We start from the raw sequence: 17,431 nt of genomic DNA, 5'->3' as shown, positions 1-17,431 counted from the left end.
AAAATTGCCCTATCTATGATACGGGTGCAATTACATTAATTTGATGTAATAATAGCTGATTGAAAGTTGCTCATTCAGTTCTTTTTATTTATCATTTGAATTAGAAGCAATTCGATGTAATACTGCATTTAAAATCATTCTTTTTTTTTTTTGTCAAAGAGTTTTCGCGTAATTCAGACCCAAGCCAAGACGCAAAACCAGGCATTAGCGATGTTTTTAATGACAACCCCCTAAATAAACAAATACATTTTTTCTATTTTTTTTATTTATCGTAAAGCCCTATCACTTATATGTGTTTATGTGAAATATGAAGATAATACAACATTCCGTTGCAAAGTTATTGAGTAAAACGGAAAACAGATGCAATATTGAGGATTTGACTCGGACAATCCAGGAAAAAAAGGTTGGCACAGTTTGCCTGTCTTTTGGTATATCTCTGCCCCGCTCCCCCAATTCAATGTTGGACCAAGCCATGTTGTCAACAGGTCCGTGAGACCCTCCAACATTGAATGATGGGGAGTGGGGAAGGTGAGATATAGGGGAGTCTGTACTTCACATATATTGCATGCATGTTTCCCTCGCCTCCCCAATTTTAATAGGGCACGCATTTCCATTGTTTAGTGCAGGTGTGCCAACTATTAATTTCCTGGGTTGTAGGCTTTAAACTATTCATGGTCAAACTTGTATTTACAGATGATCTTATTAATACCCTCCTTGATTGGTTCAAAATGGGACAGAATATTCATTTTAGCCAATCGGCAGGTAGTTCTCATGGGGTTAATCTACATACATAATTTTAACTAGCCTCCTATGCACACCAACCTCATGTCGTCATGGTACTCATCCGCATCAAAGAAATCATCATCATCGCTACTGGAGTATGACAACGCAGGTATCTGCTGTTCTGATAGTTTGCTACTGGGTTTTGTGACTGGAATAGGGACTCCTCCTGGTGCTACTGAGGGTGTAGTCTCTCTTACAGAACTGGCTGCTGCTGCTCCGTTTGGTTCAAGGCACTCTGTGGCAGAGTCTACACTTGCTACTGATCCAGCGAGGGAAACCCTATCTTGAAGACCTGCAAGTACAAGGAAACCATATTTTTTTCCTCAATATATCATACCATGTTCCATTTCCATGACATTTTTTACCCACATAATCTTAGTTTTCACTGTCAGATATATGTATGTCCCTTTTTAATTAAGAGCCAAACACGGTAAAACAAAGAAAATTGCTATTTCATTCCAGCGCTTACACACGGTGTCTTTGTCAGGACCTTTTCCCACACATAGCAAAAGGGAAACAAGACTTCAGACCGATGGAATCCCAAACTCCATACCCTCCGGCCTTCGTTCGTTTCCCTTAGGGTACCAGAGATGTGATGATGGAGGGAGAACTTTTTTGAATGACCCTCGTAGTGCCATCTTCAGAGATTCCTTGGACATTGGATTGTATAAGACTAGACACAACCCTCCTTCAACTTACAGCTCCCTCCTCCTACTCCCTACCCTCCAGCTGTCCCTTAAAGTTTATCTTCATATAGCATTGTAACTTCAGTAGTGTCATCTTCATTTATTCCTTGGACATCAGGTTGTATAACACCAGTCCACACCCTCCTCCTCCATCTCCCTCCTCCTCCTCTCTACATAGGGAGAATTCTCCTTTACTTTAAATCTTACCTTCAGATAGTCTTGTTACTTCAGTAGTGCCATCATCATTTACTCCTTTGACATTGGGTTATATTATATAACACCAGTCCACACCATCCTTCTCCAGCTCACATCAGCTCCCTCCTCCTCCCTTCCCTACTCCCCATCCTTCCCTTAAAGCTTACCTTCAGATAGTCTTTTTACTTCAGTAGTGCCATCATCATTTACTCCTTTGACATTGGGTTATATAACACCAGTCCACACCATCCTTCTCCAGCTCACATCAGCTCCCTCCTCCTCCCTTCCCTACTCCCCATCCTTCCCTTAAAGCTTACCTTCAGATAGTCTTGTTACTTCAGTAGTGCCATCATCATTTACTCCTTGGACATTGGGTTATATAACACCAATCCACACCATCTCTTTCCAGCTCACATCAGCTCCCTCCTCCTCCCTTCCCTACTCCCCATCCTTCCCTTAAAGCTTACCTTCAGATAGTCTTGTTACTCCAGCAGTGCCATCATCATTTATTCCTTGGACATTGGGTTATATAACACCAATCCACACCATCTCTTTCCAGCTCACACCAGCTCCCTCCTCCTCCCTTCCCTACTCCCCATCCTTCCCTTAAAGCTTACCTTCAGATAGTCTTGTTACTCCAGCAGTGCCATCATCATTTATTCCTTGCACATCGGGTTGTATTAGACCATTTACTGGGTTTAATTGATTCTGAAATGAAAGGAACATGAAGAAAAACACAATTAGACAACGCATACAACTTTATAAAACTTGTATTTTTACACATTTAAACTGGCAAGTCCCATATTCAAGTCTTGCCAAGAACCTTTGTACAAGGGAAGATATTTTTTTTTTTTTTTTTTTGGGGGGGTCCAAGTTGTCCAACTGGTTTTCCGGAACACAAACACAAGTTGACAATTATGTCAAGAATACTGCACATCTTTGTGGAATAGTTTGTGTTTATTAATGTTTAAACACTTATCAGTTCTAATTTACAAAAAGAACCCTCAAAGAAAAAAAATCCTATATATATATATATATATATTATGTAATACATGTATACGTATGTTTGTAATAACGCCTGGGCGTTGCATTTTTCCAAAGGGGGCGTTTATTGGAAGTGAATTGTCAGTGAAAAAAGCTTAAAAATCGTGTTCAATTTCCCGATGGTGCTCCTATTAAAAGGAGGGATTTACACTATACATGATGGCGCCCACGGAAAATGATATTTTCGTGGGGAATACAACAAAATTACACCTGTAAGTGCATGGAATTAGTGAAATTCTACCATAATTAGGCAATGAAATGGATAGGAGTTGAGTCATAATAGGTTTTGTCCATTCAATTTAGCGATCGTGACTGACATGACTGATGCAAGTTTTAAGCTTACCTACACGATATGTCATGGAAATGTTCGCATTTTTGTCAATTTTTCACAGAAACATTGGAGGGGGGCGTTTATTAGAGGGGGAGCGTTACAAACAATACGGTACATATAAAGAATCAGTAACATTTAAACCAAAATTACACAGGAAACATGGTACCAATCATTCCATCAGAAGCAGACAATGCAATACAATGCAATGCAATGCAGAGCAATGCAACACAGTGTAATGCAGTGCAATTCACTGCAATGCAATGCAATGTCATGCAATGCAATGCAATGCAATGCAATGTCATGCAATGCAGTGCAATGCAATACAATGCAGTTCAATGCAATGCACTTCAGTGCAGTGTAATGCAATGCACTTTTGCTCACAAACATGATTAGTAAAATATCAGACAATTAATTATATGCACACATCTAGCAATATACAAAAACAAATATTGAAAGAATCATCGTGAAATACTGCATTCAAAATAAATTTTGTTAAATTTTATGACAAAAAAAAAAAAAAGTACCAGCACATTTATGAAACATTCCAAAGACCAAACCACATGACTTGATAAAATATCTAACCAATTACTGCATAATGAACCAACATGCTACCATGCATAAAACACAACACCTAATTAATTCTCCAAATTTAACAAAAAAAATAATTCAATACTTAAATAATATCAGCCACCCAAACGAACGAAGTATTCTTACTTAATACACTGGTGAACATCAATATACCATATATTGTACAGTATAGCAAATACATTACAAGGCAACATTTTCATAATTTATCATTACATTAAGAATTGACTAGATCTAATATTGTATGTAGCCTACATAAATATACCGAACCTGCATTAAATGCACAATACACATGAATTTACACATGAAAGCACTCCTGGTAAGCGATCAAATTTTAGTAGTGTTGAAGTTTTTAAAAAATCTTATACATTGTACCACTACATGAAAATCCAATTGAATTTTTTTATACACATGAATTTGTTCTTTAAATGTTGCAATGTACACCATTTAAAAGTAAAATAAATATAACAAAATATACCTCAATGGGCCAAACTGGCCACCAGCGAACCACATCGTACATGTCCAGCTTCAAAACTATTCCAGTTAACCGATCTTGACATTTCAATTGTCATTAATCATTCCATTGTATGATACCCACAAATTCTACCAAATGTAAATTCTTTCACTTGACTATGTAAAAAAAGATAATTTTCACTCTACTAAATTTTCACACTACATAAGATCAATTATAATTACCCACATTGGGCAAATCTGACCTTCAACTTCTTTCAGATAAAAAAGATAATTTTCACGCTCCTGAATTTACAAGCTACAATAGATCAATTGTGAATCATTTCATAGTACACAGTATAATATTAGTCTTGAGCAAATTCTCTCAAATTTAACTTTAAATTCTCCCGCTTGACTGTGTAAAAAAAGATAATTTTCACACTACTGAATTTTCAAGCTACAATAGATCAATTATGAATCTTTTTCATTGTATACAAAATAATATCAGCCTTGAGCAAACTCTCTCAAATCCAACTTCAAATTCTTCCGCTTGGCTGTGTAAAAAAGATATTTTTTTTCTCATAACTATTATTGCCACACATCTCTGCTCATGAAGTAATCATTCACGGACAGGGTTGCCAAAAAACAAAAAAATTTCAGCCCAATTTGTACTAGTAATCAAAATGTCACCCAAATTTTCTCTTAACAATTGGTTTCTATAGATATGAAACTACCAAAAGTCGCTGGAGCAGATACTGAAAAGTCACCCAATTTCTTTAAAACCATTGGTATTAATGGGACGGTAAATAGTCCAAAGTCGCAGAGAAAACCTTCAAAGTCACTCAATTGGGTTACAAAATCGCATGTTTGGCAACCTTGATCACAAAAGTGAATCACAGTGGTTGCACTCCTGTTGCACTTCATGCTTGGTTTGTTTTGTCTTTTATGTCACATTTCAATTTTCATACTGCACACACATTTGAAACAATTTGTTATCAATTTGGTCTAATTTCTAGTGTTCTCATACCAACACATCTAAATGAGTAGTTGTGTGTAATGTTCTAATTTAAGCTTAGAGGAAAACATGCAAATAAATGAACAGTAAAAAAATGGTGTGAAATTTTTAAATACTTACATGTGACAAAACCAAACAAATTCTTTGGCAAGCAAAATCAATCATATGCACTTTCATTTTTATGTTCACATTCCCCATTTAACAAGCCACAATGTGTGAGATATCCTGTCCAAGTTAAACTATTAACTGCCGCCCTCAATCAGCAACGTGGGTTGGCGACTGTTGGACTGAGAAACTTCATGCAAATTTTGTGTCGGACTTGGCATGTATAAAATAAATAAATAAATTTATTTTTTAAGAGGATTAAAAGTGCTGTAATTTTGCTGTCATTGGTGAATCATCAGATGGTATCAACTAGGCTGGTTGCAGCTAAATCCTGCAAACCTACCGCACTAAGATAGTAACATCCAATAATTCAATTAGGTGAAGTTTTTGATATTAAACCAAACAACTAATCACTGATTTTAAAAGGAGGAGGAAACCAGAGATCCCAGACAAAATCTGCAACTGTGAGCATGGATTGGGATAAACCGAGTGCACATACAATCCTTGCAAACAGCCGGGGATTGAACCCGTGATTCAGTGGTGCAATAACATTTTTAGAATATGCAATGCATGGTCCTGTCACTGCAGCGCACAAAGACACTGGTGAATCGAAAATAGTGGAATCTGGCACATTTTGAAAGCACATTTTTCCCCACCAATGCTGATCAAAAATTATACAGTACCCGGGGTACCCTATCACTATACCAAATTTTCAAGGAAATTGTTAGAGATTTGACAACTTTTTCCAACAATTTTCGTAAATTCTGAAAATCAGAATACAGTGGGACAAAATTGAGCTTTTTCCCCTGAAAACAGCTGATCAACGGGGTTGCTGAATTTTGCTCCATCTTAATATCACTCGTAATCTATCTCCTGTCTGCAGATGAGGCAAGATGGACTACACTTATGGTCTGACTACCTCCTCTCCAAAAGCAGAAAAATTAATGCTCCTTTTTAAAGCTCAAACTGTCATAGTTTTAACTGTGAATCAGACACAAGCTCATTCCGTCTAAAAGTGGGTTTTCTTTTTTCTAAAGACTGGTAGCGCATTCATGAGATGCTAATTTCTATTGTGTTAATTTCTGTTGTATTCAATTCTCTCTCAATTCAATGGACATGGTGAATAAAAATGATGGCCATCGAGGTCGTGTCACTGAAGTCATGAAAAGATTATGTGTTTATAATGTTCTCAAAAAAAAACCCAGGTTTTCTACCTATGGTACTCTAGCTGAAATACAGCAAGATAATGTAAGATAGTAAAATGTAAACCTGTATTTTAGCTGGAGTAGCTCGAGCTACTGTGAATATAGGCTTGAGTTATTTATACTACATATTTTACTTTATTTTGAAGTTGTAAACTACTTGTAACTTATAGTACTTACATTAGCAAGTTTTAATCACATAGATTCTTCAAATGTGGTCCAACAGAAGTAACGCTTATAAACAAGCACTGGCAGTGCTTATGTACACTGTAGAAGTCAACCACTAGCTACACACTTAATCATGATAATGAAGCCTGCATTCATGCAGTACATGTATTTATATATAGACATACCTTTATTTAATAGAAACTAACACCTGAGCCTGTGCAGTGTGTTATGTGACCAAACATATTACATAACAATGTCCATTCATTAAGAATAGCTTCCATGGTTTATATAGAATTGCTTGGTTGCCAGGCACAACATTCACTAGCTCTAGTAGTATCGAGCCTCTGCCACTACCCATAAATATACAAGCAATTATCTGCTACTACCATATCCACAAGCAATCCAACTTCTCGGAGGCACTGGGCGCAACTTCATGTTGGCGCTACGTGCATCTTCTCATCTTGGCGGGCACTCAGTGCTTTTCCTGATTGGGCATTGCGATCTGAGGGAATTGATCAAGTTCTAAACATTCACATCAAGATGACTGGCCACATATGTGTGATGCAGGGATGTAAATGGGCAACATATCCATTTCCTGAAAACCCATCTGGTTCTTGGACAGGTGGCCGAGAATAAGCTACAGGGTATCACCCCTCACCCTCCTAAAAAGTTTTGTTTTTGTTTTTTTATCACAAATTATCATCATCCAATTCCGGAAATTAAAAGTTAAAAAAAAATCATAATTATTATTTACATTTACATTTTTTTTGCCAAATTTCCGGAATTCCGGTAATTTCCGTAAGATTTACATCCCTGGTGATGTGATCCAGCAAAATGAGTCATTTGTCAAACAAAATCAAATTGTGTTTTTCAATCTTATCACATTGACCATTTCCACAGCTCAGTTTGCTGAAAACCCCATTACATTATTGGACCTTGTGGTTTCAGAGATATAGTAATTTTAGTGTTGCTCAGAACAATAAAATACAAAGGAATCTGTATATTAGAGACAGATTACTCATTTGGGTTGATCACGTCACACATCTATAGACCTTATTCATACAAAAGTAACTTTCAAATGGCATATAAACATGATAAAGCCTCATAGTACCACAAGGGGAACCCATAATTATGTCTGTCAGTCGCATATAGCTATGGGAGAAGCCCCCCCAACCCCTGTGAGACATCTTGCTCTTCTCTGCTCCCTAGTGGAATGCTAGATGCCATAAGAACTTTTGGCCTTTTTCGCCAGTTTTGTCAAAGCAAAGATAGTCAATACATTCTCTCCCCCTTAAAGTCACTCCTGCCTTAACCCTCTCCTCTGGAAACACCCTGACTATATGTCACGTGTGTGTATCCTGCTGTACACCCACAACATCTCGGCTACAAGTAATTTTTGCTACAACTGATCTGAGGTCCCTTCTATTATTTACAACCAGCGACTTGTGTATTGCTGAAATCGATAGATATGATGCAACTTTTATATATAGGATTTGCGGTGGGGGTGGAGACTAAATTTAAGCTAGCAGAGGGAATTCATAGGTTTTCAGGGTTAAATATAGCGCAGCTTTCAAGAATATAATGCTTTGAAAGGTTTCCCATTGTTCTAAATTGTTTTTCTATTTTTGTACTTTTCTCCTTCGGGAAAAAAAGGTTACATAATTCTAACTGAATCACACACAGCCAATTTTATCCATTTTGGCAACTTTAGAAGCGCCCCCTTCAGATGACTTAAACAGAAGCTCCACAGACCCTTATTAGGTCCAACCACAGAATTAAAACCGGAGAACCAGGACACGACCGCCATCTTGATGGAGCAAATATGAATTCGGTTATGCTCAGAATGCGCTTGTGGCAATCCTTGCCATGTGAGCGCAGCATCACATACTAGATGCATTTGAGAGACGCACTTGATACAACCTGCATGCGATAAACACTTCAGATGAGACGCAGAATTGTTGTTTCCGTACACCATCGGCAAGCAGGTTCTTAGCTAGAAATTGAGGGTTGCCCGTCATATGAATAAAATTGCCTGTCCTAATTTGACCTTTAAAACATGTATCAGACATCTATAGCCCATTGGGGGTTCAAATAGTTCAAATATGTGCTGATATGGCCTTCTCCTACAAATTTGGTCTACTTAAAAGGTCAATTAGCTTCTCAAAACATAAAATTTATAATATACCATCTGTCAAAGGAATTAATTTTGCCCGTCCCAGGAGCAAACTCCCCGTCTGAAATGACAGCCAGACGGGTGGCTAGCTAAGACCCTGTTGGCAAAGCCCCGAGTCCCCCCATGGTTCTCTGGTTTTAATTCTGTGTATCGAACACAGTACACATTAGCCATCTGTCATTAGAATTTCTTGATAGAATCCACTGGATTTAGAAAAACTATGCAACACAAAATATTTGGTACAATTCTGGTTTACTCTGCTCACCCTGTGTTTTCAATACAATTCTGGTTTATCCTGCTCACCCTGTGTTTTCAATACAATTCTGGTTTACCCTGCTCACCCTGTGTTTTCAATACAATTCTGGTTTATCCTGCTCACCCTGTGTTTTCAATACAATTCTGGTTTATCCTGCTCACCCTGTGTTTTCAATACAATTCTGGTTTACCCTGCTCACCCTGTGTTTTCAATACAATTCTGGTTTACCCTGCTCACCATGTGTTTTCAATACAATTCTGGTTTACCCTGCTCACCATATTTTTTAGGGTTAGGGTTATACTTGTGCGCAGAATTATTCCAAATATTCTTTATAACATAGCCACATAAATGATCACAAGCAATATTATGGACGCTAATGTCAATCAACATGCCGTGCAACATGGAACATGATTGGTTAATAAAGCTGGGTAAACAAAACCCTCCTCTGTCTATGTTTCTCCACTGACATGTTTTTTCTCCATGTTTAGAAGGAATGACCTTTTGGGATTGCAAGTATAACTATTTTAAAGAGACAACGATGTTTGGAATAAAAAAGTAAGTATAAGCCTCAACTTTCAATACCGTTCGAAGTAACATAATATTTGAGAAATTAAGAATGAATTTAATGGGCAAAATCTATAGATTAAATTCAGACTTCCGCTCTCCCCATGGTGCATTCATAGTTGGTGTATGGACCATGGGAGAATTCCGTCCTTCAGAGGGGCCATCAAGCCATCTGTGCCATGTACAGAAGTGCAATGTAGTAGGGTATAAACATGATAAACCCTTGACTGGTCCCAACACAGTGTTCAAATGAACTCACAACAGAATAAGCCGTTGACAAACCCGAATAAATAAAAAAATAACAATAAAAAAGTACCAGGTGTGCAAATGGATGCGCATCTTGTGATTCCCTGTGAATTAACCTTTATGCACCATTTCCCCATGAACCTATGAAAATAACATTTATAAAATATAATATTATTTATAAAATTCAACCAGAAATTATCAAAATATAAAGGAAATAAAAACAATAAAAAAATAATAGTAGGAATTCCAAATGGGCTATTCCAGTTGAAATCCATACACTCCATGTGTAAGACATGGCTTTTACCTTCTACAGAGGGAGTGTGAATTTCAAATGGGATTACCTGAATTAGTGGATCCATTTGAAATATGGTCCGGCGCCACATACTGGGGTATCAAAAAAGATGGTTTTGTTACATTTTGACGTGCAGTATGAATTACAAAACATTGTCTCCTGAGTATTTCTTCACCAAGAAGGCTCATTCAGGTCTTAAATTTAAGCAAATTTATTCTTGATTACTCATGTAAAGTGCTGTTTTCAAATCATCTTTCATTATCTTTTCATGACATTTTAAATGAAATGTGCCAAGGGTGGCTGAGGATTAGGGGGAGGAGGATTAGGGGGAGGGACTGTATAAAGTCTATGCAAAATCACACTTTTTTACTATATCATTTTTAATTTTGTTAATTTTTGTTAGCAAACCTTAATGGAAATATTAATATTTGGTCTCATTTTAGAGGGAAAATGTTGCAGTTAGATAATATGAAATTGATTTTATTATAACAAAGCCCCTAGGGAGAGCAGCGGTTGTTCCCTCGCCTTGCACCATCGAGGCCCTGGGTTAAAGCCCCGGCGCGGCCCAAGGACTCATGTGCACTTGGTCCATGCTCGCTCTCGCAGGTTTTCTCCAGGATCTCCGGTTTCCTCCTGCTTTCATAAATCGGTTATTAGTTGTTTGGTTATCAAAAACTTCCTTCACTTAATGGAATTTGGGGAGCTGCACAGATAATCGGTGGATGTTACCATCTACGTGTGGATAGGTTTGTGCCAGGTTCGGGATAACCAAACTAGTTGATGTGATCTGATTGTGATGATTCACCATGGCAGCGAAATTACAAACCTCCGAGATCAGGGAAAAGGCGCGATATAAACGTCGAAATTTGTTTTATTTTATATATCTTTATTTTTTAAGAAAATGCTCGTCACGTGAACATCCTGTTTGTCGTTATGCAAGACTCAGTCATTTGAAGTGTGAATAGTTGCGCAATTTCATTGCATACACATTGTTTTCATCTTTTGAGCCAATCACCCTAGAATAGTAAGAGCATACATTTTTGGAAACCCGCTGACTCAAGGAATCTAGAATTACCTGTATGAAAAGTATAATGTATCACAAAATAGGCCCTAATCTTTTCAAAATATATTTTTTTATTTTTTGAACTTCCAAAGGCCTGTGTATATTGGGCAAATTGTACACATTTCAATTATCACGCCTAGTTATTAACATGCTTAAGTATTACCAAGTACACTGGAATTACACTGTATGAAATATTTTGTAAGGGACAAGGTATGTCTAAAGTTAAAGATCACTTACAATTGTGAAAATATCAAATCATGGAATTTTATGTTACACCCTATACACGTATGGTGAAGTGTATAAACACGGCTAATATCCATTCATTTTAAAAATAAGTAGCCCTAATAAGGGTTTGCTTCATGGGATGATGTATATGTAGGACACGTGTTCATGTTTTAAACCTGTTTTTTCTTTTCACAACATATTTGTATGTCGTACATTTAAAATAGCAGAAATTATGTTGCGTTACTATTTAATAACACCCTGTATAATCTACATAGAAATTATGTTGTGTTACTTTTTAATGACACCCTGTATAATTTTGTATGGCATAATTTAACATTTTTACTGTAATCTGCAACATTCAAGTCATTCTGGAGTATATTTGGGTATTCATTTGTTAATACTTGGCCAAATAATGTGTACATAAACAGTTATCTAAATATTTTAAATAAATGTTGTACAGGTATTTGGCACACCCTGTATATTTTAACTTTAGGTAAAACTTAAACAAACTGTATATTTTGTGAAAGCTTCGTCATTATACTATTCAAATATATCACAATTATTGCTAAAATCATTTCAGTGAAAAATAAATAGGTAAATTACATGGACAAGTTTTCAAGTACTTTTTTTTTTGTTTCGCCCTGTATATATTTTGGGCAACACTGTATATCAACTTGAAACTCAAAAAGTTATTATCCCTATATTATAAGCTATCCGAAAATATATACTTTTACTTTTGTCAGATTTATGGAAAAAATGTTACAGCACTTTATGCCACACCACCTCTGATTTTCAACAATTTGTGACATGTAACACAAAGGTACCCCAGTTTATGACACAGGACCATATACAACCCCTGTGTAGGAGATTAAGGTCAGGTCTTCTTTAGGGGGTATATGGATTCCAACTGGAATAGCCAATTAAAAAAATTCACAAAATGACAAAATAAATACTACAAAACTACTGTAAAAACTCGTTAGTTGGCATATGTGCTTACTATCAAGCACTTTTGAAAACATGAAATTGTACCAAAGTCTGACGCTTTAATAGCAACTGAGCCAATGGGTTGACACACACATTTGCAGGTTTACTTGTTCATATAACTATGCGTTTCGATGATTTGCTCAAAACCCTTTACATTTTTGTGCATGGGGCTCTTCATGTTTGCATGTTTTAAAAGCGCTCGATAGTAAGCATTATGCTAACTATCGAGTTTTTAAGGTATAAACACAGTACAAAATATAACACTGATATAAAATGATGCTATTCAAGGTAGCCAATATAATAGCCATGCATATACACAGATATACATCACAATGCAAAACCAAGGGGCCAGCCACAAATTGCAACAACAGGCTATACCAGTTGAAATCCACATATCCCCTACGGAAAACATGATCTTATTCGTCCATACAGGGAGTGAAATTCAAATGGGGTTACCTGAATGGGTGGCTCCATTTGAAATCTACACTCCCTGTGTGGGCTGTTAAGGTCATGTCTTCCATAGGGGATATGGATTTCAACCGGAAAAGCCCAATACCAAAAATAAATACTTTGTTATCTCCATCAAATATAAGAATTGACTGATAATTATATGGGTCAGGTATAAATTAAGTTTGAACAATTTAAAATGTAGAATTTCAAACTGAGCACTTAAAACACAGGACATTTGAAGGAGATACAAAGTATTTTATTTTGCGGGCCTGCACCTGATTTCACCAAACTTGAATCAAAAGTATCCAATAAGATGTGGAGTGATGCTACATAGCATATCACACATTTCGTCCTCAACTTGTGGAGCCAGACCATAACTTATTAGTTCACTAAACCGCATAATTGAGGATGTATGCCTACTAGTAGTACTACTGCATGGGTATATAAATCCCACTGCATAGCATATGCACAAAAGTTGTGTTAATTATTTCATTTCACTTGCATTCTCCCAATGAAGAGGTATTCAATACGTCTTTAGACATTCTCCCTCCTAAATTTCCTTGATTTGGATACTACTGATTCACAAGTAAGTGAAACCCTGGCTCTGATATATATAGCAGTGAATCAGGACTCAAAATACACAGGGGAGTTAAACCCCATAGGCACTACTGCCTTTCTTACAGTTCCTCTGATTGGTTAAATACATGATATAATCATCGGAGTAACCAATCAAAATAGAGTTTTTAGATCTCTTAGCATCCAAAATAATAAGGGCTGATAATTCAGCTGGCAGTGCCCATAGGGTTATTGGTGACTTGTCTCAAAACTTGTCTCAAAGTAGAGTCTACCAGTAAAGAATAGAGACAGCAAAAGAATTAAGAGTACCTTACCATTATGTTTACCCCTGTATATCCCAAACAAAGACCAAGTATGTCAATATCAAAATAAGCAGCTAATATCTGTGCCCTTTGGCTCTGATTTAAGACCTCATTTGTTGAAATGGGTTGAGAATTAAAGAAACAGTGATCAAAACCCCAAGGAAGGAACAAAATTAAAAGTTGCATTTTAATGTTTTAATCAATGGAAAGCAAGTTCCATTGTTTGACAACACTTTGTGTACAAATCAATAGAGATTCCAATGGAGCAATCAGCAACTTTTGAATTTGCATCCCTTGGAATTTTGGATCACCGTGTCTCATTTCCAGACCTATTTCAACAAATGAGGTCTTAAATCCGAGCTAAAAGATGCTGCTATTGGCTGCTGGTTCAAATTATGCCATACATTTTATCTGTCTTTGCTTAGGATACAGGGGGTGAAAATAACTGGTACCTTAATTATTTTGCTGTCGGTATTTGGGCCAGTTTCTCATAGAATCAATTAGCCCTCGTAATCAAAAAAGCATTTTGAGCCCTGCAGGGGATAGTTACATTGCATGGTGGTACAGGTTTGCTGTAGCTGCTGCTGGTGCTGCTGCTGTAACTACTACTGGCTTCTTTATTTACGAGACTGACAAGGGCCGACTTTAGTGGACTACGAGGTCCAGATTTACTCACTTTACTAGCTGGCCACCGGATGGTGTACTGTCAATATATGCAAAAATGAAACTTCTTGTGAGTACAAGGAAGTCAAGATTTATATCATAGCTCCCACCTGATTTTTTTTCAAAAGGGAGCTATTCCTATTTGACTTATTTGGCCATAGATTAAAGAGGATACAGTCCCCATTTACCAACAGGCAAAGTCCCTGTGCTTTGTATGCTGAGAATTCATGCATATTCATGAGGGCCGATCGTTCCAGCATTGTGTTCCTTCTCGTCACATGATATCTAGAGGGTTGTGCATCTTCACATTTATACAAAAGACCGTAAAGGTATGCGGTATGTGTATTGCAGTTTTCTATATTAGATGGTCCACTCTTTGGAATGCTTGGCCCTCAAAATGATGCTGGGACTTTGCCAGTTGATCTGTATATTAATATATTTAGCCTCCCAGATGATTTTGATTGCACAAGCTGTTACAGTATTCTAGTTTGTCACACTTCCAATGTCACCCACTAAATCGTCACTCACGAACATCACCGCATATTACCCACTATTAACCAACTCAAAAGTTTTAGAAGATTAACTTGCATCAGATCTGTTTCTACTGGGACCTTTACCGCGTATTCCTTGCATCAACCCGCCTGACCTCTCAACCCTTTGCTCAGTAGAAACACACACACTGCTTGATATATGGAAAAATCCTTATAGCGTATACTTTAAGGGCTCGGATTGCGACATTTTCCCATATTTTTTGTGGGACCTGAGAGAACAACAGACATATCAAATTGTATCTTGAATACGAGGAATGTCCTTCTGATATCAAATAATTTTGATTTTTTTTAATTCGCAATATAATATACATTTTATGGCAAAACGAGTCCTCAAAGTAAATTGTATAAATCTAATGATATATACTTAAAGTGTATGTAGCTGGGATGAAAAGCCTTCCACCATATGAAAAATTGACCTTTCGTATTGAAGATATAGATTTTCCCCCCAAAACACCAAAAAAATGAAGCTCTTTTGGGGAAAAAAATTTGTTCAATTGATGGTCGGCTTTTCATCCCAGCTCCGACACATCACATAAAGTACATATCATTAGATTTATAAACTTTACTTCGAGGACTATCAAAAATATCAAATTTTAATAATTTGCCATAAAATTTGTAATATATCGTGAATTTTAGAAAATCAAAATTATTTGATATGCGAGGGCATTCCTTATATTCAGAATGCAATTCGATGTGTCTGATGTGCTCTAAGGTCCCACAAAAATACTGTGCAAACATTGATATCCGATTCTTTAAATCTGCAAATATTTGACTTGCAAGAAAACTGGCTACAATATCGTTCCCATCTATATCTATGTGTAAAGGTTAGGTCAAGTGCGTACTATATAGCCTACATGTATGCTGCTAGCAGCTTTTTTTTTTTTTTGTTGTAATTCCAGACTTCATTGGGCTATTCCATTTAAAATCCACACTTCCCCTGTGGAAGATTTTGGAAATATCTTAGAATATCTTCCACAAGGGGAGGAAGTTTTTCAAATGTAATTGGTCAGAGCTAATAATTTTGAAACCCATACTCCCCCTGTATTATGGCTTTACCTATATCTTCCACAACTGGAGTGAGTATTACAAATGGAAGTTACCCAATTGTCTATTTCATTTGAAACTCATACTCCCTCTATAGAAGACTTGAGCTAAATCTTCTACAGGGGTAATGTGGATTTTAAATGGAATAGCCCATTACTCCCTTACAGTCATGATAGGACCATTGACTGAATAAATTAAAAATCATGGTAAGTATTTATGTGTATTCTCCATTGAATGATGCAATTGCTCGCAAGATTACTCCAAATAATTGGGTAAAGAAAGAGGGTATGTGAGTGACATACGCAACCCAGATGTCATCCAGAATGCATTGTTCAGAGCATGGAATCAACTCACTCCACGTGGGTGTCGACTGCACACGACAAGTTTCATAATAATTGTAAATTTGCATGACCATATTTTGAATCTGTATGAAAAGTGCATTAAAACAAGGCGGTTCTCGAACCACGAGTCTCGCCTGCTTTTGCGACCGCCTGCTTTTTTTTTTTTTTTTGGTAGCGGTAAATGAATTTGGCGGTTATCGGCTGGGCACGATTATCTGGCTGATGGTGACTGTACCCACCAAGTGTCATGCCCATGCAAGTTTTACTAATTTGACCTCAGATGACCCCTGGTGATCCAAAAATGACCTTCCAGAAATTTGGCTTCAAATATTGAATGTACCCACCAAGTTTCATGCCCATACGACAGTTTTTACTAATTTGACCTCAGATGACCTCTGGTGACCCCAAAATGACCTTCCAAAATTTGGCTTCAAATGTTGACTGCACCCACCAAGTTTCATGCCCATCGACAGTTTTTACTAATTTGACCTCAGATGACCTCGAAATGACCTTCCAAAAATTTGGCTTTAAATGTTGACTGTATCCACCAAGTTTCATGCCCACCTGACAGTTTTACTAATTTGATCTCAGATGACCCTGGTGACCTCGAAATGACCTTCCAAAATTTGGCTTAAAATGTTGACTGTACCCACCAAGTTTCATGCCCATACGACTGTTTTTACTAATTCGACCTCAAATGACCCCTGGTGACCTCGATATGACCTCCCAAAAATTTGGCTTTAAATGTTGACTGTACCCACCAAGTTTCATGTCCATAAACAGTTTTTACTAATTTGACCTCAGATGACCCCTGGTGACCTCGAAATGACCTTCCAAAAATTTGGCTTCAAATGTTGACTGTACCCACCAAGTTTCATGCCCATCCGACACTTTTTACTAATTTGACCTCAGATGACCCCTGGTGACCTCGAAATGACCTTCCAAAAATTTGGCTTTAAATGTTGACTGTACCCACCAAGTTTCATGCCCATACGACAGTTTTACTAATTTGACCTCAGATGACCTCTGGTGACCTTGAAATGACCTTCCAAAAATTTGGCTTTAAATGTTGACTGGACCCACCAAGTTTCATGGCCATACGACAGTTTTTACTAATTTGACCTCAGATGACCCCTA

At 37.1% G+C, this 17,431-nt stretch overlaps 1 protein-coding gene across 1 annotated transcript in view; it reads right to left on the bottom strand.

Moving 5' to 3' along the window:
- LOC140146019 (oxysterol-binding protein-related protein 9-like) overlaps positions 1 to 17,431 on the bottom strand; it is an 83,452-nt gene that overhangs the window by 21,293 nt on the left and 44,728 nt on the right. Inside the window, 3 exon segments of the mRNA XM_072167758.1 lie at positions 823 to 1,075; positions 2,282 to 2,372; positions 14,372 to 14,398. Of these exon segments, the coding sequence (XP_072023859.1) occupies positions 823 to 1,075; positions 2,282 to 2,372; positions 14,372 to 14,398 (371 nt within the window).

Source organism: Amphiura filiformis, chromosome 2 (genome assembly GCF_039555335.1).
Source record: "Amphiura filiformis chromosome 2, Afil_fr2py, whole genome shotgun sequence".
In the NCBI taxonomy this organism is placed as follows: Eukaryota; Metazoa; Echinodermata; class Ophiuroidea; order Amphilepidida; family Amphiuridae; genus Amphiura; species Amphiura filiformis.
Note: the sequence above shows the minus strand (reverse complement) of the source record. Positions and strands in the feature narration are given on the sequence as shown.